Genomic DNA, 22,621 nt, shown 5'->3' with positions numbered 1-22,621 from the left:
AGGTGAAAGAGTAAAGAAGAGAGTGCCATGAAGGAAGAAGTCATTTTGGAATATCTAACGGAGAACAGCCAGTCGGATCAATCCGAAGGTTGTTCCCAAAGAGAGCAAGCGTCTGACTGTTCCCGACTATTAAGGAAACCTCCAAGATTTCAGGGGTTTGCCCTAGATTTTCTCTCCTTTCTCTTTACCACTGGCGCGTCCATATAAAAAGCCTATGCTATCATTTCTAATTCCTTATGCTAGTTTTACAAGAGACCTAGAAATATTTTGGATTTAGGAACTTGTAAGGGAGAAGGCTTCATCTCTCATTTTCACGAGAAGATCATCCTGAACCCTTGTCTTTCTATTTTATTTTATATGCAGTATTATTCAGAAATCATGCCTATGTCATCTTGCTTTATGATTGAGTAGTCGGCTAAGCTTGCTTAGGGTTTAGGGTGTCAATCGCATGAGCTAAACGCAAATAAGTGATTTTAACTGTTCTTCATTCATATTGTTCTTACTGCTTGCATTGAATTGATCACTTAATTTTCGATCTCTAGTTTAATCACCTAGCTAACCGCTTAGGAGATAAATTGATATATATTGAATGAGCTTCATATCCCTAATCAGCGAGAGTAGATATTAGGGTATTAAGTGAACTAATCGGACCTGATCTCTAAGACTTGCTATCGCGTCTTGTTCTAAGTGAGAGCTTCGGACTCAAGACCGATCAGCAAAGGGAACAAGTCCGCGATAATGGATTGTTCTAGCCGAGTGATCCGAGTTCTAGACTGCACCTCATTGCACTTGAATAGTTGTTTGGTTCCGCATTGACACCCGATGAACAACCCTAAGCCGGCTTTCATTTAAATAGAATTTGGATCTCTAGGTATTCTAGTTACTTGCGTCACTATTGATTTTAAAACTCCACTTGTTTCTCAGCTTAATATTGAACTTATAAGAGTAAAGAGTAAACCGGTCCTCTAGATGTAATCTCAAATATTACGATTACCACTGTTAACTTGACAGTAGCAAAGATTCATTTTTAGTGTATCAAATTGCTATAAAAATTTATCATTCATGGCTTTTCAGAAATACCAGATTATCCACAGATAAAAATCCCTATTTAATGTTAGATTTTCTATATTATTTTTCTTCTGAAGAGATTATCCATATTTACGAAGATACTTGAGGCTGAGAAAATATCTAAACTACAAGGTGTATATGATAAGGCCTATTGTCTGTAAGGCTGGGAAACATTAGAAAATAGCATGATTAATAAATTCATTATCTGGTTCCCTACACCTAAGACAAATATTATCACATTCCATATGACAGACGTGTCAGGTTCTTTGTTACATTCATATGTCATGTTACTAACTGCCTTATAAGATGACACATCTTATCTGGTGCATTAAATTCCCAAGCAAAAAGCTTGAAGCTTAGAGATTAATGGATTCTTGATATACCTCGGTTTTAACTATGGTATAAGTCTATTTTTAGTCCTTAAGTTTTGAATCTGTTTTAAAGTATTTTGAAGTCTAGTATTGGAGCATTGTGGAAACTGTGAAGCCATTTGAAGTTTGAAGTAAAAAAAATATCTATCTATTGTTAGATATTATTATTTTTTTTTGTTGGAATAATAAGAAAATGAAAAATTTATTGGTAAATATTAAAAATATGTTGATGTAGCGTCCTATCTTTCTCTGGTTGCTGACATAGTGCAAAGAGTGGGTGCTGACATAGTGCAAAGAGAAGAGAGACATTTTTTTTGTTTTTATGCTATTACTGGTGTGTTATTTTTTATTAAAAAAAAATCAGTGGTGTTGAATTATTTGATTGAGTTGTAAGTAGCTCATGATTAAGAGAGAATGTGTGTAGTTTTGTGTATTTTTATATCTTGCTCTCTTTTTCAAACTGATTTTAAACATATCTTCATTATAGATTAATTCTTTAGTGTGGTTATTCATCCTTTCTTGTCAAATTTTTGATTTTGATGGACAAGAAAATTAAAAGTTTGTAGACACTCACATATTTTATTTTTTAGACCTCATTTGATGAGACATGAGGAAAAATCATAAATGGATTATCATAATTTAAGTTTTTATGAATTTCCACTCTGTATTTTAAATTTATATATTTTGTCAATTATATTTTAAGATTTCATATAAATTATTTTTCAGGGGAACGTCCTATTATAAATTTGGTTTAATTTAAAATTTACTACTGATTAAAATATATATTATTAAATACTATTTTAATATATTTGGTTTGGGTAAGAAGAAAATCATAAATTTAAATATTTTGTAAATATTAAACATGTGCTAACGTTCTTTTTTTTCGCTTGCTGATGTAAGATGAAGTTTTATTTAAGTATATACTAGATCTTGACCAGTGCGTTCGCACGGGTATTTTCTTTTGTAAACATTTAAAATTAAATATATATACATTATTGTATTAATTAAATTAGAAGAGACTAATTAATTAAATATAGCTGAGTTATTTTTATTATTCTAAAATTTAAACGATTTTGATTAATTTAATTTTCAATAAACCAATAAATTAATCTGATAATTTAATCTATTATATAGTTTTTTTATGGATTGCAAAATTGAATTTTTGATTTTGATTTAAATTAAATGAAGGATTGCATATCTTCTAAATTTATTAGGTAGCTAAATATTAGGCAATTTCGTAACAATTTTTATGAAAATTGCTATTTATAAGGTCAATGGCATTGGATAGTAATTATTGAGGAAAACTTAGGGTTAAGATTTATTTGTATTTCAGTTTTAATAGTTTAGATAAATTATATGTTATTTGACATGAATAAGAGGAGAAAATTAGCTGGTCAATTAATAAATTTGTATTATGTGGCCGAACGTGATTTTTATGAGTAAAATACGATTAACGGTTAGCATTCGAGCAGTTTTTAACCCAGTTCGGAAATATGCTAGGCGCTAGTCGGGCGGAAATTCCGGACCTAGTGAGTTACCAATAAATCTGAGATTAGGCGGGATATACACAGATACTAGTTGAATTGTTATTTTATTTTATTATAATATTTAAATTAAATATAAAATATAAATTTATTAGAATTTAATAGTTTTTTGTAAGTTATTATTGATTTTTTTTTTTAAATTTAATTTTTAGCATAAAATTAAAACACAAATTAATTTAGACTATTTTTGGATTTTTATTATATGTATGTGTATATATATATATTAACATATGCGTACGAGAGCAAAGAATTCCAGGTTTCCTAATGGCCAAGGCATATGCTCTTACTCTGAAAAACCTGGGTTCGACGCCTCCTATCTACATTTTAATTATTTCTCATTATTACTATCAAGATGGACAAAAGTCTCATATCGCTACATACGAAAGAGATGTCAAATCTCACTATATCTATCTATCTATATATATAAACGAGAATACTTTCTTCATATAGAGTGCCACGTCATCAATAAGGGGATGGCAAATGAGGACACATGTCAATCCATTTAACCTATCAAAGGCTAAAAGTTTATTCCTCCGTTTAGTCGCCGTCGTTTCTCTCTGCCTTCACCTCTTTGTCTTTTCCACTAATTCCGCCACTAACTTCAGCCATTATTGACGTCTTCAAAAAGTGACAAGATTGTCGATCTCTCTTCGACTCCCCCTCTGATTGTCGATCATTCTATATAATTATACACTGTGATCTGGTTCGAGGAACAAAATAAAGGCATCTTCTGGGTGAAAAGCAAGCTTGGATCCCTAAATTAATAGTGATTTGAAAAACAAAAACTCGGAATACAGCTTCATGGTTGAGCTGCCCACTAAGCGGATAGACCACAATAGTCGCCATCTCCGATTTAACAATGAAAAAGAACAACGGCTCCTTCAGGTTTGCGCCTTTTGAAACTGATTATTTCTTAATATGAATATTGGTGTAGTTTATGTGTGTTACCCTAGTGCTTTGTTGCTAAAAAATTTCCCGTAAGTACTAGAGTTATCTGTATTGTCCACATTTTAGCTGAGAAGCAGAAACAGAGACAACCACCGTTCTGCAAAAAAAAATCTCCGGTTGCCGGAAAAAAACAAACGGAATAACTAATCAGAGAGGCTTGCATCCGTCGGCTCAGAAGATACATTTCACAACGAACAGAGTTCAAGCAGAGGAGATGGCGAAGAGGACACACTTGCTTTACAGGCATGGACTCTTCATCTGTTGCGTTTAGTTCTAATGGTTACACTGCCTTGAATAGTTTAGCTCGAAGCTTGAACCGGTTGCATCCGGGTAAATTCATGTTAAGTCACAGATTAACTATTGTTATTAAGCAAATGTTTATGAATAGGTTATAGATTCAGGAATCTTAAGTTATAAGTACTACATTTAAAAAAAATTACATGTCTCTCTGTTTTTAGATTTGATCACTTTAGTTCTTGGGAATGATTTCAGAATCTAATTTTTACAATGATATTATAATAGTTTTGTTTCTCTTATTATTCTTATGACCAGGAAGTTGAGGTTAGGAATCAACAATGGTGGTCCGGTTTTGGTTTGTTAAGAGAGAAAGTAATACTTTTTGTAAGTACTATGTGAGACCGCATATAGGAAGATAAAAATAAGATCGGGGCCATGGCCCATGATTGAGTTATGTCTTGGAGTAATGTTTGTGTAGAGTTAGAAGAGAGCATCTTCATCAAGTGTGGTTTGTTTTATTAAACATTTGGTGGTTGAGACTGCATTCTTCAAGTCTTATCTTATTGCCCTTTTTCTTAATAACATATGCTTCTATAGTAACTGTTTCTATTTGTTGTCCCCGTAAATATTTGTGTTGTCATCATCATTGGTTTGTTGACTTTAATAGGGGTTTATAGCAACAACTAGGTTTTACCTTCAGTTCTCCTATTAATCGAATCAATATATGTTTATTTAGGATCAAGCCGAAATTTTTTATTTTTAACTTTCTAACTATCACTTAACGGTTAGTTCTTTACCTAAACCCATGATTCTTAACCAATGTATGGAACTACTATAACATTTATGTATGCATCTTCAGTCACAGTCGGACAGCAAACATGAAGCTGCCAACGCGTATGAAGCTTCTAAATGCTACAAGAAACTGAACCCAAATGGTATGTAGAGATAACTCGGGAATTTTTTCCTATCATATATAGCCAAAAGCCACTCTTTTGGAGTGAGAGTCTCAGTAATATGAGTGCCTACTGCTTGAGTTTTGATTCATTTTGTATATAGAAACTTTGTTTTGTCTCTTATTATTGTTTGTTTCTAATGATTCTAGATATGGGGTTATGTAGTGTGTTCAGAACGAGAACAAATTGAGGTATATGTAAGTTGCGTCTAAGATCATGTTTCACAGTGGTTTGACAAGACATGAACCCAGATCTCTACTCTCAGTCTTATTGAGCAGTATCCCTCAACATCATGAAGTGAACCAGGAACTCACAGTCTCAAGGAGCCAACATAACCAAACTGATAAGGATGAAAGAAGCCAATCATCATCAAGGTTTAACAATTACTCAGTCGAGACACTTAAAATCTCTTTCGTTTGATTATACAAGGTATGTTGCCAACCTGAGTTTTTTTTATCTTTTTGTAATGAGAAGTCTGGAAGAAGTTAACTTTAGGAAGGTCAACAAGTAGGGCCGCCAGAGGCTAAATGGATTACTAACACAGTTATGAAGCAACACAAAAGTAGATTCTGAAGCCGGTGCAAGCGGGAGATATTTTGCTGGCTGGAAAAAGCTTCATATTTCAATGCACGAATAGGGAATGTTAATAGATCGCCCCCGTCAAAGTATAATTGAGCTGGCGTTGTTGATGGAAGAGATGAGGAGGAGAAGTAGGCATCATAATATTAGAGATGATATTATGTAAGGTACCAAATGTATCAAGTTTTAGATTCTATGATAAAAAGATCTATCATCTTGGTATTAAAAAGTTTTATGACATGTACGAATGTATAACCCTCATGTTAATTTTATTTTCGGGAGAATATGTACAAACGTTTCATCTTAGCAATTTGTGTAGTATGAAATGCATCCCAAAAGACATATTGATGTCTATCCAAGCATGATTTCTGCAAGGGAAGTCATGTTAATGCTCTTCCAATATCTTCTGTTACTGCAGCATGCTTTGTTTGGTATAATAAGACCTGCAAAAAGTAAAACTAACGCTAAGTTTTGATATTGAAAAATCGGCAAACCCCATATCGAATAGATAGGTTGAGACCATTTTTACCATATCTAGAGGGCTTCGCAACCATATCTTGAGGGCTTCGCAACCATATCAAACAAAAGAAGAAAAAATGAAGGTGAATTTGAGTACAGGAAATAAAAAATTATGAAAAATTTGAGTAAAAGAAATTAAATTTAATAATCTATCTAATACAACCTAAGTACAAAAATCTTATCCGAAAGTAATCACATAAAAACAACAACAACCAAATGTACTCTAAAAATTAACAATATTATGGTTTAAAATTAAATCATAGTCAGTTTGGATGATATGGTTTACTCGATAGAAACTTTAATAAGTGTGTATATTGTTAAACAATCAATTTTAGATTGTTATACTACCTAACTAATTTTATAAAAATAAATAAATCGATTCACTTTATAGATTAACTACACCAATAAGTTCAAAAGAATGTATAAGAGAAAAGAAAAGTATCAACATGTTCAAAAACAAATGAATAAAAGGAGAAATAATCCATGAATTTATATATTGAATTTAAAATGTAATTTCAAGTAATTTTATTTCACTTAATTTTATAGTAAAGGTATAGAAAAATCAAAAAAATCTACCATAATTATATTAATGAAAAAGAAAAATTTCTTATTACTTTTTCAAACCTTTGAATCTTAATAAGAACAACAAAACAAATAGTGAAGATTAATAAGCATATAAAATATTTTTACAAATGTATTAAAATTTAAGATAATTTATTTGTATTTGCTTACCCGCTCGTAGGGCGGGTTTAACCCTAGTATAGAGTATAAATGTGTAGGAAATAGTGAAGTAATTGGGCTTTCGTGATTTCTGAAAGCCGAATAAATACTTTCATGATTTAAAATTTAGGTATATTTAATCCTTAACTGGGCCGACTAATTGGTTAAATTGGCCGAGTAATTGATTTCCAATTTTGTTGGCCGATCATGCTAAAATCGTTTCGTATTGCGATTATACAGACCAAAACAATAAATAGAATTTTGTTATTATTATTTTAAGCTAGAGTAATCAGGCCGTCTATACCTGCAATAAATCGAAACTAGGCAAATACCCCTTCACTGTTCGGTATACTGTTCAAAACTCAATATTCCGCCGTTGCCCCTACCAAGCTATAACCTATGATATCCTATAGGATATACTTGTGTCAGAACCTTTAACGATACCAGCACACATAAATGCTTACTCATCACTCTATACACTGGTTTATAAGGGATTCTGTTTATAACGCTATAGAAAGATAATAGTAGATATAACAAAATATTAAAAAAACAATCAAGAAATTGGTGTGAAAAAAAAACAATTTTTTTTTTAAATTATACAGAGGTATCCTGGTCCCACAGAAGTGATCCAGACTAGTCACGTATTACCACGTATCGGTCCTCTGTCCCTGGCGATGCCGAAATGTTAAATCCCCAGTGACAAGGATTCGATTCCAGGTGGCGGTACTCACAACTGTAAGCCATTTACCACTAGAGATAGAAGCCCCGTGAAAAGAAAATTATGTTAAGGAAAAAAAAAAAAAAAACAATTATTCTCTCTACTCTATGTAAGTCATCTCCCTTTCTCCCGCAAAACGGATTTACAGTGCCCTCAAGCACCATCTGTGAAATATTGTCTAACAATATTATTTTTTCCTTGTTGATGTCTGAATTACAGCTACCTGAGAAAATCTTCCTAAGGTAAAATCATTATCTTTAAGCTCAGATAGCACCTTAGAGAATCAATATCTCCTTCTAAACTCCACTTTGTATTGAATAAGCCTCTCTTAAATAGGGTACTTACATTGTGGGTGAAGACATCGAAACAATTTCCGAGGAAGCGTCCGACAGCCCCACTAATCCGCCGACTTTACATGCATATGTTTTGGGAGGCTGCTTCGAAGACAATGTGGTGAGTAACATTTTTAATAACATATATTATTTATTTTTATGTTGTAAGAAATATCTTAACGATTAACATTAAGCTTAGATGGCAGTATGGCACCTAAGGTAAAATCAGATGGAACCTCATATCTTTAGGCTATAGGTCATTAAAGCTTGGGTAATGTAGGTGGTTTTGTCACTAACAATAGAGTATTCTCCTTGATAACCCGCACCTAATGTAGTAGATTTTACAATTTCTTGTACAGCTAATACATTACTTTTTCTTGTGTTAATAACTTAACCTGTAACATCTAGCATAGTGAATTAACTTTTACGATAACAACTAACTTCAACGTGTATATATGTTAAGCAAACCCTTGCAATGATTAATTTAAGAACATCATACTAATTGATTATATGATCAATACGATTTGGCTTTTGAATCTTCGTAGGTTATGGATGCTCTTATGTCTACACCAGATGCGATCTTTTGATGATAATTGGCGACGCTGCCGCACCATCCCACCCTTGGTGAAGCCGATGATGGGTGACATGATTAGAATTGAACGAAGTCTATGTTGGTTTGTGGACTTACTGCTAACTATCTAATCCGAATGAGGAACGAGAATAAGTAGAAAGAAAAAGAAACCAAAGAGAAGAAGGAAAGAGACAATGTTCCGAAAACAACTGACTGTGTGTGTCTACTAATATAATGCTTTAAACAATTAGAATATATCAATCTTATTACGTGTTAATGTACTTAATTACTAAATTGGACAAACAAAATTTGAAGGTGTTTCCCCACTAATATCAAACAACATTTAACCTATCTCAAACACAATAATTACTAAAACTAAGTTACTACAAAACTCATTATTTCCATAATACTGAATTATATAAAGTAACATCTGAAAATGTATGCAACATCTAACATCAGTTCTAACACCAATGTTTTTAAAACCGGACCGACCCGATGGTTGGACCGGGTTCGACCGTGAACCGGTTATATAGCCGGGTTGGTCTAGTAATTGGTTCGACCATGAACCGGCCACATAGCCGGATTATATTTCAAAGTTATTAAACTAATAAAAACCACTAAAACTATCGAAAATCTATAAATCATCCATATAAACAAGAAACTAATTTATATTTATAATATTTTATGTTCAAAATTGATTTATATTTTAACTATGCATTATGTTTACTAATATTACTTTTATATTTACATACTAAAAAAATATTAAACCATATTATTGAATCAGGTTTGATCCGGTCGAACCATATTGAACCGTGATCCAAAATATTTTCGGTTTAATTTCCGGTCCGGTTTTAAAAACACTGTGTAACACCAAACACTATATGTAGCTCTCAATAATAACGTGAGATGATGGTACAACATATTTAAATTATGATGATATAATTAAATAAAATAGCATCTAACAAAATATGTCACATCTAACATCGAATGTAACACCTAATACCATTTACACCTAATACCATTTGTAGCTTCCATTAAAAATATAAAGGTACACACATTTAAATTGCTAAGATATAGTTACACAATTAACATCTAACTATTTTCTATAATAAATGTTGTAACATATAACACTATAGTACTATACCATATTGGACTTAACTTCTACACCATTAGGGCATCATTAACTCCGGTCTCTTAGCCGAAGTTTTTAACTCATGATTTGGCATTTTTTTATTTTATTTTATTTATTTTACACTTTTCGGCTAAGAGACGGGTTATTATATTTCTTATTTAAGAGACGGTTCTTAACTTTTCTTAGTTAAAATCTAAGAAAAGGTAAAAACCGTCTCTTGATCGAAGTTAAGAATCCTAGTTAAAAGACTGAGGTTAATCATGGTCTTAGCTTCGTAGGTGATTAAAGTTCGATTTTAATATATTTGATATGTACTTTAATACAAAAGGATGATGAGGCATACAACAGTTTTTGGTAGGATCTATATTTTTTTGTATTTTCAGCATAAGCAATGTTTAACATATTTGTTTCCTAAAGTCCATATAATGATAAGTACATAAACCTACGTGTACAACAATTCAAATGTGTGGTTTACAATACCTCTACCAGACCTACAAAATGAACAGAGACCTACAAAATCAAAAGGTTTCTCTCCCAGGCACTTTTTCCGAGGGGATCTTTAACCACTAGTTTCTTAGTTGCTCGGTGAAGTTGACATCTCTTTTTTGGCTAAAAGACACCTACTTCTGTACTTCCTTTTTCGAATTGTCGTCCCTTTGGAGAATTATTCCCGGGGTAAAAGCCGTTACTGGTCCTTGCACACCGGGTTCTTCCCCCGACCCTGTCGGAGGGACCGCCTTCTCCGGTCTTTTTTACCGGTGAAGTCCATGGAAGCGAGGTCCTTTGGTTCTTCTAGACTAGCCTAAGATTTGGAGCTCCAAAGTGAAAGTTTAAGGTCGCTGCTTCAGTTTCTCTCCCTCTTCACGGTGCAAGCTTTCCTGAATCTTCTCACCGTTTTTGATTTAAAGAGTTGAAGTTTTAGCGGTTCCTGTCTGACGTTACCCACGACTTTACTACAGTTTGTAGTTTACGTTTATTTACATCACGCAAGCTAGCTTGGCTTTGTCTAAGGATGCCTCACCGCTACTCAAGAACTGACAGAGGAAAAGCAAAATCTGATAGTTTTCCTCTGCGGAAACCACTAGTCCGGGTTCCAGACTCCGACGTTTCCGAACTCATAGACCGCAACAAACTTACCCTCATTGGGCGAGTTACAAACCCAGTTATCCAGAAGACAAGAGCGCTTGTGGACTTTTTCTTACAACACTGGCATGTTCTGGGCAGAGTTACGGGTAGGGACTTAGGTCCTTCGCTGTTCCAATTCAGCTTTGAGTCTGAACATGATCTACAGACTATACTCTCTAAGGCTCCTTTCCATTTCAAAAGATGGATGTTTATCCTCCAACGCTGGGAACCGGTTATCTCTGATACCTTCCCAGCTCACATTCCTTTTTGGATAACTGTACATGGTATTCCCCTCCATTATTGGAAGGATGAAACCATTGAAGCTATTGGGAAGGCTCTGGGAAATATTGAAGATCGCGATGTGAACAAAGCAAGACTGAGAGTCCTGATTAATGGGTTAGAGCCTCTCTTTATGAAGATGGACCTCCAACTCCCCTCCCGTGAAATCGTTGAAGTGGAACTGGAGTATGAGAAAATAGAGAATCATTGCTTCTATTGCAAGGCTCTTACTCATGAGGAAGGAAATTGTCTGCACCGTTCCTCATCTCGGTCCCAGGATGATGGAAAGAGACCTCTTGGTATTACTCAGCAAAATACTTTAGAGAGGATTGGAGAAGCAAGAAGACGCCAAGATGATAGGAAGACTGCTCGCCAATTCAACTCCTCTCACTATGGGGATGTACGTTGGACTAACACCAGAAATAATAACTGGAGAGCAGATACTGCACCATCTAAGGAAACAATATCTCTTGGAGGTATGGATAGGAGTTCCGGCTTTGAGGAGAATCAAAGACGTTTTGATGATAGGCGCCTTCAGAGGGAGTCGTCCCAAAGAGACCTCTCAGCAACATGGGTTCCGCGTGAGGGGAGAACGCTATCTACTAGAGTACACAACTCACAAGGGAGATCTCAGCCTATGGCTACACCCCCAAGAGAGAGACACAGATCCCTCCCTAGAGAGGCATCATCAAAATCAATCCACTCCCCTGCAACGCGGTCCCTGCCGGGTGTAGCAAGTGGTAACATGGCTACGCGCCTCTCGAGCCCAAGGGGAAGTCGAGTCTCTAGTGAAGAGAGACTCTCTGCTAAAAGTCGTCTATCTGTTCAGACACGTAGAACCAGTAATGTTGAAGCCATTGACCTTCCTCTGCACCACGATCAAGCTGATCAGAATGCCGAGGATTCTTTGCAACCACTAGCGCTTTACTCTATTACTCGCCCGTCGAGTTCAAATGTTTTTGAGTATGGTAGGTTGGGACCTTGTGAAAGATCACCAATCCGAACCCTCAGTGAAGACAGATTACATGTTTCCTTGAGAATTGGTCCCTTAAACGGTGATGGAACTGAGGAAAGCGATGATAGCGCTGGTTTACATCTTCACGATGTTGTTTCTGCGAAGGCAGCTGGTAAGCGTATTGCATCTACTTCTCTTGGAATGAAACGAGTTGCCAGGAGCCCAAACCAAGGTATTCCTTTGAAGAGAAGACGTACCACTAAAATCCATAGCTCACCTCGCCGGAAGCTGATGCTTGATGCTATTACAACTGGAGGAAGGAGAGGAAAAAAGACAATTGCAGCCAAATCAACAGCTGCGATTATTCCAGCGATGGTGAGGAAGGAGAAGGATTTTCATCCTCTCCAAAAACCTCTTCCTTAGCATGCGTAAGCTGGAACTGTCAGGGTATTGGGAGCACCTTGACAGTCCAGCGAATTCGGGAATTCCGCAAGCGAATTTCCCCAGCAGTTCTCTTTCTCATGGAGACGAAAAATCAGGATGAAGCTCTTCTAAAACACTTCAGGAAGTCGAATCTCACCAATCACTTCACTGTCCCGCCGGTGGGTTTGGCAGGAGGCCTTTCTCTGTCTTGGCGAGATGATATCAAGGTTAATATTTTATACTCTTCTCCCAATATTATTGATACTCGCATTGAAGCACAAGGAACGTTTAGTTTCGTCTCCTTCATCTATGGCGCTCCAAACCCAGCGGATCGACCAGCCTTTTGGAGTAAACTCACGGAGATGGGAGTAGATAGAGAGGAGGCTTGGTTACTAACATGAGACTTTAATGACCTCCTTGATAATTCCGAGAAAGTTGGTGGTCCTGTCCGATGGGAAGGATCCTTCTTATCCTTTAGAAGCTTTGTTTCCCAGATGGGCCTTTGGGATCTCCAGCACTCGGGAAATCATCTATCTTGGAGAGGAACGCGATATAACCATTTTATCCAGTCAAGGCTTGATCGGGCCATGGCAAATTGTTCCTGGTTTGAGCGTTTCCCGGCAGGTCGATGCGAGTATTTACGTTTTGAAGGCTCGGATCATCGGCCCATAGTGGTCCTTTTTGATGTGGCTAGGAAAGTGAAGAAAGGACTGTTCAGGTTTGATGGTCGTTTAAAAGATAAGCCAGAGATCAGGGAGCTGGTCAAGGAACAATGGCAGCAAGACCCTCTGGAGTCAGTTTTTAAAAAGCTCGGTAACATTAGACACAATATCATCCGCTGGACACGGGAGCAGAATATTAACAGCAACCTGAAGATTCAGTCGACACAACAAGACCTGGAACAGGCGTTGTCTAGTTCTATCCCAGACGCTGCCCTCATTAGTGCTCTCACGGCGGAACTAGAGAATGCCTACAAGGAAGAGGAGAGCTATTGGCGCCAACGAAGCCGGATCTTATGGCTTCAGTGCGGGGATCGCAACACTAGTTATTTTCATGCTGCAACTCGGGGCAGAAGAGCTATCAATAACTTCTCAGTCATGGAAAATCTCGAGGGCAAGGCGTTTTTCAAGGAGGAAGAGATAGTGCGTTGTGTCTCAGAGTACTATTCACGCATCTTCACCGAAAAAATGTCTGACTCCTCTCTTGTGGTTCATGAAGGAATTTCCCCTCTAGTTACCACGGAGATGAATGATACATTAGTTTCTCCCCCCACCGCTCTGGAGATAAAGGAAGCTTTGTTTTCGATCCATCCCGAAAAGGCTCCGGGGCCTGACGGTTTCTCGGCTAACTTCTACCAAACCTTTTGGGATATACTAGGAACCGAAGTCATTGAGGACATCAAACATTTCTTCACAACCGGTGTGCTGGACCCTAGACAGAACGAGACGCATGTTCGTCTTATAGCCAAGGTTACGGGACAAAGAAAGGTGGCGGATTACCGTCCGATTGCGCTCTGCTCCACCTACTATAAGATCATCGCAAAGCTCTTAACCAGGAGACTTCAACCCTTGCTCCCAGAGTTGATTGCCGAGCACCAATCAGCATTTGTTAAGGGACGGGCGATCTCGGATAATGTTCTAATAACTCATGAGATACTGCATTATCTCCAACACTCTAAGGCTAAAGTTCGATGTAGCATGGCGATCAAAACCGATATGAGCAAGGCTTATGACCGGATCGAATGGGGCTTTCTGCGCAATGTTCTTATCCGCTTTGGCTTTCATGAGACATGGGTCTCGTGGATCATGACTTGCGTTACCTCTGTTTCGTATTCTTATCTGATCAACGGAGCCGCGCAAGGGAAAGTTATCCCGTCTAGAGGGATTAGACAAGGCGATCCTCTCTCCCCTTACCTCTTCATCTTATGTACGGAGGTTTTATCGGGCCTATGCAAAAAAGCACAGTTACAAGGAGATGTGGTGGGCGTTAAGGTGGCCCGAAACTGTCCTGCTATTAACCATTTACTATTCGCAGACGACACTATGTTCTTTAGTAGTACGGACCCGAGGAGTTGTGCTTCCCTCATTGCTATTCTAAAGAAATATGAGGAGGCCTCGGGACAGGTTATAAATTTGGATAAATCAGCGATCACGTTCTCGTCAAAGACCCCGGGAGAAGCGAGACGCAGAGTTCGAGAGCAGCTACAGATTCTAAATGAGGGAGGTATCGGAAAGTATTTGGGACTGCCGGAGCATTTTGGCCGGAAGAAACGCGACATTTTTGCCTCCTTGGTGGACCGTATTCGACAAAGATCCCATAGCTGGACGTCAAGGTTCCTGTCGGGTGCTGGCAAATTAATCCTTTTGAAGACTGTCTTAACAGCTATGCCTACTTACTCAATGTCTTGCTTCAAACTGCCGTTGTCTTTATGCAAACAGATTCAATCTGTACTGACACGGTTCTGGTGGGATGTCTCCCCGGATGTTAGGAAGATGTGTTGGGTCTCGTGGCGAAAACTGACCAAACCTAAGGGGGCAGGAGGCTTGGGTTTTAGAGAAATTGTTCAGTTCAATGATGCCTTGTTGGCAAAACTCTCTTGGAGAGTGCTGCAAAACCCGAACTCGTTGCTATCTAGAACTTTGCTGGGGAAGTATTGTATTCATGATACCTTCCTGGAAGTTCAAGCCCCTTCCTCGGTTTCCCATGGATGGAGAGGGATTCTAGTTGGTCGAGATTTATTAACAAAAGGGTTAGGATGGGCTTTGGGGTCAGGAAGGAGTGTTCCGGTGTGGAGGGAACCCTGGCTCTCAACTGATGAGCCTCTGGCTATTATAGGTCCTCCAACTTTTGCTACCAGGAATTGGTGTGTGGACAGCTTGATACTTCCTGGAACTAATGAGTGGAATTTTGCTGAGATTCGAAGAGTAGTCCCTCATTACGAGAAGCTCATTCGGGTGTTGATCCCTAGTGCTTTGGCTGCTCCAGATGAAAGAGTTTGGCTTCATAATGCCTCAGGAGTTTACACTACCAAATCTGGTTACGCCATTGCCAAGCTCTTCAATGGAACGCCAGCTGATCTTGCCTTTAACTGGAAGAAATGTGTATGGCAAGTGGACACATCCCCAAAGATTAGACATTTGCTGTGGAAAGCTAACAATGGAGCGCTGCCGGTTGGATCTGTCTTGGAAAACAGAGGACTGGCGGCGAATATTCGGTGTAAACGGTGTGATGAGATCGAAACAGAGCTCCATGTGCTCTTCACCTGCCCTTATGCGGTTAAAGTCTGGGAACTGGCCCCTTGCGTGTTCAAGCCTACTAGTGACAACACTGATACGATCGCACTCCTCCTTCAACACTGTAGGAAGATGATCTCGCTCCCACCTACTGGTCTAGGATCCACCCCCCTTTATCCTTGGATCCTTTGGGTGCTTTGGACTAATAGGAATAGGAATGTGTTTGAGAACAGAGTGTTTTCAGAGGAGGAATCAATCCTCAAAGCTATACAGGATGCTCGAGCCTGGAAGGCGGCTCAAACAATTGTTAAAAAGCCTTCCTTACCACAGTGTGTGGTCCAGCTACCTTGTGCTCATGTATCTAACTCCTATACTTGGTCTGTGTTTTCTGATGCAGCTTGGGAGTCGACCTCTGGTAACTGCGGTATGGGTTGGCTACTTTGTGATGCGAGCAACTCCACTATCGACAGCTCCTCCTCTCACCGGCGCTTTGTTCCTTCGGCTCTGGTGGCTGAAGCTTTGGCGGTTAAAGCTGCACTGTCAGCTGCAGTTTCTTCTCATGTCAGTTGCATCAATGTATTCTCTGATTCCAAGAATCTCATTTCGCTTTTGAAGTCTCAAGGGCAGGATGTGGTTCTGAAAGGTTTGCTCCATGACATTGTTATGTTAGCTAAATCTTTCAATTCTATCTCCTTTTGTTATCTCCCGCGTTTAGCAAATGTTTTTTGCTGATTCCCTTGCGAAAGCAGGCCTGTACTCGCTGTCTTCAGCCGCTACCTTTGTCGATTAATTATTATCTAATGCATTCTGGTTTGACAAAAAAAAAAAAAAAATGAACAGAGACCTATGCTATTGAAGGGGATATGTATATTTACCAATCGATCATCTCTGTTCTGACGTGTACACAAGGCAAGGGCAATTTAGGAAGCTCAGTTAAAATTGCTACAGAGAAATAAAGGTTTTGAGCGTGTGTGGGTAGATATTTAATATTGGATGGTTTCGTGTTTATTAGCCTAATTCTCTCTTTAAACTATATATATAGAAACAAATTATTATATAGTTTAATGTATCAAAATATGATTTTTACAATATGTTTAAGATGAGCGAGAACAAACTCTTAGACCATCTGCAACCGTGGATTCGGTAAAGAATCCTTTAAAAATTTATTTTTTTTATTTTTTTTTATTATTATTTATTTTTCAACAAAAAAAAAAAAAAAGATAACCAATGGCAAATCGCCACTTAACAGCGGGATCCGCAAACAGTGATAATATTTCTCACGGATTGATCCTTGTATAAGAATAAGAAAAGGCTAATCCTTAATATAGTGTGGAACCCATCAAATTTTTAATAATTTTTTACCTAGGTTTTGGAGCTAAGAGGTTTCATTGCAGATGCCCTAAAGCCCGCTTGGATTGGACAAATGCGTAGAAGAGTTTTGTCAGAAATTTTGTTTTTGCCAAAATAGAACAAAAAAACACAATTTTTATTCCCTGTATAAACTCAACCTTAATTTGTCTCTATGGTATAATAAAGGTTTTATAAAAATGAGTGTATCTTCTATCATATTTGTTTTTAATTTTAAACTATTAAAATAAATTAAAAAATCACATAAACCATATAATACAATTTATTTTTTCATGTATATTTTATATTTTGAATTTTTTTTAAAGATTATAAATGACTAAACTGTTAAAATTCTCACACTGAAATTTTATGATTCATAGTTTAAAATTTTTGTTATGACAAGGTACAAATGATTACAAAATCATATAAGTAGAAAGTCCATTTAATAAGAATTAAGAATAAGATATATATATATATATCATTTTTAATTAAACTATATAGCATATAAAAATACATAAATATCTTAGTTTCGAAATTTACTTTGAATTTTTTTTTTGACAAAATCTTTGAAAATTAAAAAATTACTAAAAATATTAATTTCACAATGAAAATTTTGTTATCAGTAATTTAAAGTTTTTGTTATAAAAGATAAAATTGATCAAAAAACCATATGAGTTGAAAACATCATTTAAAGATATTGCGTCGCTCCAAATGCCTGCTTCGTATCTTCGTATTGCGTGCGGGTTACGGACCTCGCTCCATCTTGGTCGCTCTGACTCTCGAAAGTCGTCGACGAGGTGTTAGTTCAGAGCGGGTGCCTAACCCCGCTGCAGGATGTCGCGATGCCTTTGTTTCGTCTGGAGCGGGTGTCGTAGGTCGCTCCCGTTACCCGCTCTGGTGCTCTACTCGCTCAAACAACAATTTCCACTCCCTTTTTTATCCCAAATGCTTCCAAGTACTTCCAAAAACTCCAATGGACACTCCAACACCTGATAAAAACTTATGCAATGCAAAAAGGAAACTAAAATGCATAATCCCTAATCTAAATGACCAAAACATGCAAGAATGAAGAGTTAAAACAATGCAAATGTGCAAGATATCGATATCTCACCAAATGCATATTGTTCTCACTGGTCAAGTGTCCCTCAAATCCCAAGTTAATTTAAGTTCTCACTGCATAATTTGACGTGTCTCACTGGAAGATAAATATAAATTTTCGAGAGTAGTTTTTTCATTTTGTCTCCTAAAATCACATATTTGGTGACAAAGTTTCAAATCACATACTTGGTGAGAATGATTTAAATGCTCTTATCGATGATGATATATGAGAAGTTTGATTTCTCACAAAATTGGTTATTGTCTTTAAGTGAACGAAGTTTTGAATTTGCTTTCATGCTTTCTTTCATGCTCTATAGCGAAATTACAAATCGATTTGTGATGGTGACGAAGTTTGAATTAATATTATGATTATCTTACGACCATGCTGCATATTGATAGTTTCAAGAGTATGGCATTATTTTCTTAATCGATCGTTAATATAGTTTGAACTCGGACTGTTTTTATGTTAAAGTTATTTAATTTTCCTAGAGAATAAATTATTAGTATATAGTTTGTCCAAAATCATTGTAAAATTGCCACATAAACAATAAGAAGAGGTTAAGTGTTGACACCTCAACAAGTTCATTTTGTAATTAAAACAAAATTAAGATTACAACTTTTAAAAAAAAATGGTCAAATAATATATAGGAAATATTTCTTTTTCTACTAACGTCCTTATTAATAAGTAATCAATGGCTAACTACGTATTTTCAAAAATAGATTTGATTATTCACTATATAAAGTGAACACATTTATATTGAATATGATTGCTTTCATCTTATTCTCAAATAGAAAAAGCCAAAATATTGTAATAGAACAAAAAGAGGATAATAGTTTTAATCAAGTTGTTTTGGTCTAGTGGTATAGGAGCTCCAGCTGGAGTGTCCGCTCCTGGGTTCGAACCTTGACCACTGCGAAATTTACATGTGGGCTGCAGCATCCGAGACCGAAGACCGTTACACGGTGAGCTACATGGTGACGCCCTGGCAGCGTCCATGCTCACTTCGGTCTCTAGTCTGGACCATTTCGGTGGGACCAAGATACTTGGTTAGTAAAAAAAAAAAAAAAAAAAAAGTTGTAACAAAATGATTATACAAAAGATTCCAGACTTTGCGTTTTCTTGTTTGTGAGGGGCGAAGGCTTCAAGCAACTTCTACTCAAGCCATCATCACCTTTAACCTTGGCGCTAGAACGCCTCCTGAAACTGATGACGTGTATGAGTCGGCCAATCCGTTTGCTCCACGTCAACAGAGGCCGTTGCATTAGCCGAAGAATAATCTCCTTCTTCGTGATATGTTGATATTGATGATCACATGAAGCCGTGGAATGTTCAAGCTGGTAACTTTCTTTTTCCTTTTCCCATGAAGTTGTTCCGTTGTTTTCGAAATTAATCGAAATGAATGAATCTATAGACATTTGAACAAATTAGTTAAGCCACCTTGTAAGACTTGATCAATAATCTAAAATATTTGGTTGAAAAAAAACTATTTATAAATTTTATATTACCAGTATCTAACCCATGGACGGATAATTTTAACATTCTATGTAAAGCAGTTAACACTCTAACAAGGACTTTTTTTTTATTTTTTAGTCTGTTTATACATACAGAATACTTTCAAAATAAATGAAGATATGATGTGAATAAAAGTTTAAAATGATAAATTTAGAAAAGCCATGTTTTGATAAATTTGCTTTAGATATTAAAAACGAATGGATCGGCCCTGTATATGAGTTAATGTTAAATAAATGGAACAACAAGTTTATTATATGTCAATTCTCAAAAAGTATATTACATTTTACCTTCTGGACTGATGATGGAGTTGGCTCGATGATCAGAATTGTGGTGTCGCAGTTGGAAGGAGCCAAGGAACGAGAAGAGTCTGATGTTTTTCTTCTTGGAAGATTTTTGGGAATTTATTTTCGGTTCTTGGATGGTATGGTAGGAAGGAGAAGGAGATGGAGCGTGTCTTCTCTGTAAATAAGCCAAGACTAGCAGCCTCTCGTTGAGACAGATAGGACACACACCTTCAACAAAATCTATTGGATGGATGTTACAAGAAGATGTTGAGCTTTGGTTCTGTCCTTTCATGACTTATCAACGAGAGAGGGAAAGAGGGAGAGAAAGAGAGAGCAGTCGATGAGTGTGTTTGTTCAGAAACTTGGTCCTGCATCTGCTTAAGATGTTGAGAAGCACAATGTGAGTGTGGTGTCTGGATATATAGTTTAATGGGCTGTCACTGTATATCAGTGGAACGATTTAGAAATATTAGATAATAATCTGATATTTAAATTGATTGATTCGAAATATTGACATGATTGGTAATCATTACTATAGCTATTACTTATTAGGAAAGTAATAAAGAAAAACCTGTATGTGTCGTTAAATATTCTTCAAGTATATCTGGACTTCCATGTATGACAAACCCGTATGAATTTAGCTTTAAATAATTGAGAAGTGCGAACTAAACGTGTAGATGCTAACGGCGGATTTTGGCGGATTTTGATGAATAGTTAGATATATTTTTGGTTGATTTAAAATCAGAAAATTGATAAAATCATTGAAAATATATTTTATTAAAAATAACAAAAATAGTAAATGGTATAATATATCGGTAGTGTAGATAATAAATACATGTGATCAATATCTATGAATTTGATTGTTCTATATATTTTTTTTTCCATCTATTATTATTATTATTTTTGATGGGTCAAAATAATGACCCCTACAAAACATAAAAGCCCGATGGACAGACTAAAGAAACCATATGGGTCAAAAGCCCAAAAACATTAACCTGAACCCGGCGCCCCAAAAATCCGACGCCATAAACCCAACACCCCAAGCCCACTAGGCTTTACCCCATGCACGTGTCGACTAGATAACAGGACCAAAACACGTGTTGGACTCCTCACCGATGAGGAACACGTGTTTTACGACATCTCCACCTTCACCGCTTCGAGATTCGTCGCCGGAGTCACCGGCGTTCACCGTAGAATCACCGGAAAAAAACCCCGCGCCACGAACCCAACGACCCAGTCGAAATCTCCTCCATCTCCCAGAGAATCAAGGCGCGACCAAACTCCGCCCTCAAACACACCAAACCCTTAACTAGGCCGATCAACTAGAGCACCCTCGTAGAAGTTCAAACCATAGATCTACGCTTCCAGAAAAACAATCATCTACGATCGATCCAAGAACAACCAACATGGAGTCTCAAATCGAGAGTCGATTGAGCAAAGAGAGAACAAAAGCATAGATTGGAAACCGGGAAAAGCCGGCGAAAACGGTGCTGTCAGAGCCACCGCTTCCCGGAAGCGAAAGCCGACGAATCCGGTGCTGGCGGAGCCACCGATCCTCGGAACCCAAAGCGGACGACGACGGTGTAGAGAAATCACCACCTCCCAGAAATCAACCCGATAGAAACAAAGTTAGAATAACTTCGGCTGAGGTTCATCTCATCCTTCCTCTGTGTCGGATCGAGAAGAGAGGACAGAGCTGAAGGAGAGAGACTTCGCAAGTTTACGTAATAATTTGATTGTTCTATATATTCGGGTATGATTCGTGATATTTTTATTTATATAATGAAAAAATAATTGTTGATTACATGAAATATTAGCCATCACATGACTAACCATGATGACTAAACTAATGTATATCTAGTTACACGAATTATATGTTATGCATGACAACATCCCTCAACTTAATGATGTTATGTAGTTAAAATTACGAATTTAATTTTGCTCATCCAAAAACTGACGTAGATGTCTGAGACCGTTTAAATATCTCGTTTATCAATTAAAATATAACTGACATGGCCGTAATTTAACTAAATGCGTAATAATATTTTAACTAAATGCGTAATGATATGTTAACTAAATGCGCAATGATATTTTAATTTAACTAAATGCGTAATGATATTTTAATTTAACTAAATGCGTAATTTAACTAAATGCGTAATGATATTTTAACCCACGTTTTAAATGCGTAATAATATTTTTAACAAAATCTAATTCACAAAATCAATGTGTTTTAATATTTTCTAATAAGTAGTGTTTTAACACTTTTATTTTAGTGTATTTCAAAAATATATAATAATATTATTTTATTTATATTAAATATGAAATTTATATAAGATATTAGGGGTGGGCCGGATCCGGATATCTGTGAAATATTATATATTTATATGTATAAAATATTAAAATTAAAATATAACATGATAAAACTAATTTTTATGTATAAATATCAATATATCAAATATCATTATTAATAAAATTTAAAATTTAAAAACTTATAAAAATATGGATCCGGATATCCAGACCTAAAAATCATGATATATAGATCCGGATTTGGTCTTGAAAAATCCAAGATTTTATTATCCGGATCCGGATTCGGACCCCCCGAATATCCTATTTTTAGAGCGGATCTAGAGCAGATCTCAGATCGAATCCGGATCTCTGATAATAATTCCAGG

At 36.5% G+C, this 22,621-nt stretch overlaps 1 protein-coding gene and 1 long non-coding RNA gene across 3 annotated transcripts; one reads left to right on the top strand and one right to left on the bottom strand.

Moving 5' to 3' along the window:
- The first annotated feature begins 1,646 nt into the window (after positions 1–1,646).
- LOC111206698 lies at positions 1,647–6,006 on the top strand. 2 transcript variants are annotated; one of them, XR_007325254.1, is made up of 4 exons: positions 1,647–3,868; positions 3,998–5,103; positions 5,271–5,495; positions 5,596–6,006. It is a non-coding gene; the product is annotated as an uncharacterized LOC111206698 (long non-coding RNA). The 2 variants fall into 2 exon arrangements; XR_002658948.2 differs by having other exon boundaries at positions 3,116–5,103.
- A 12,653-nt stretch (positions 6,007–18,659) lies between these two features.
- BNAC06G00700D lies at positions 18,660–22,085 on the bottom strand. The gene is made up of 2 exons (XM_013808555.3): positions 19,953–22,085; positions 18,660–19,558 (listed from the first exon to the last, which is right to left on the bottom strand). Exons 1-2 carry the CDS (start codon positions 20,239–20,241, stop codon positions 19,242–19,244), a joined length of 606 nt encoding a protein of 201 aa, XP_013664009.1. The 5' UTR covers positions 20,242–22,085; the 3' UTR covers positions 18,660–19,241.
- Positions 22,086–22,621: the final 536 nt, after the last annotated feature.

This window comes from Brassica napus, chromosome C6 (genome assembly GCF_020379485.1).
Source record: "Brassica napus cultivar Da-Ae chromosome C6, Da-Ae, whole genome shotgun sequence".
Taxonomy (NCBI): domain Eukaryota; kingdom Viridiplantae; phylum Streptophyta; class Magnoliopsida; order Brassicales; family Brassicaceae; genus Brassica; species Brassica napus.
This window is presented reverse-complemented; position numbering and strand designations above follow the sequence as displayed.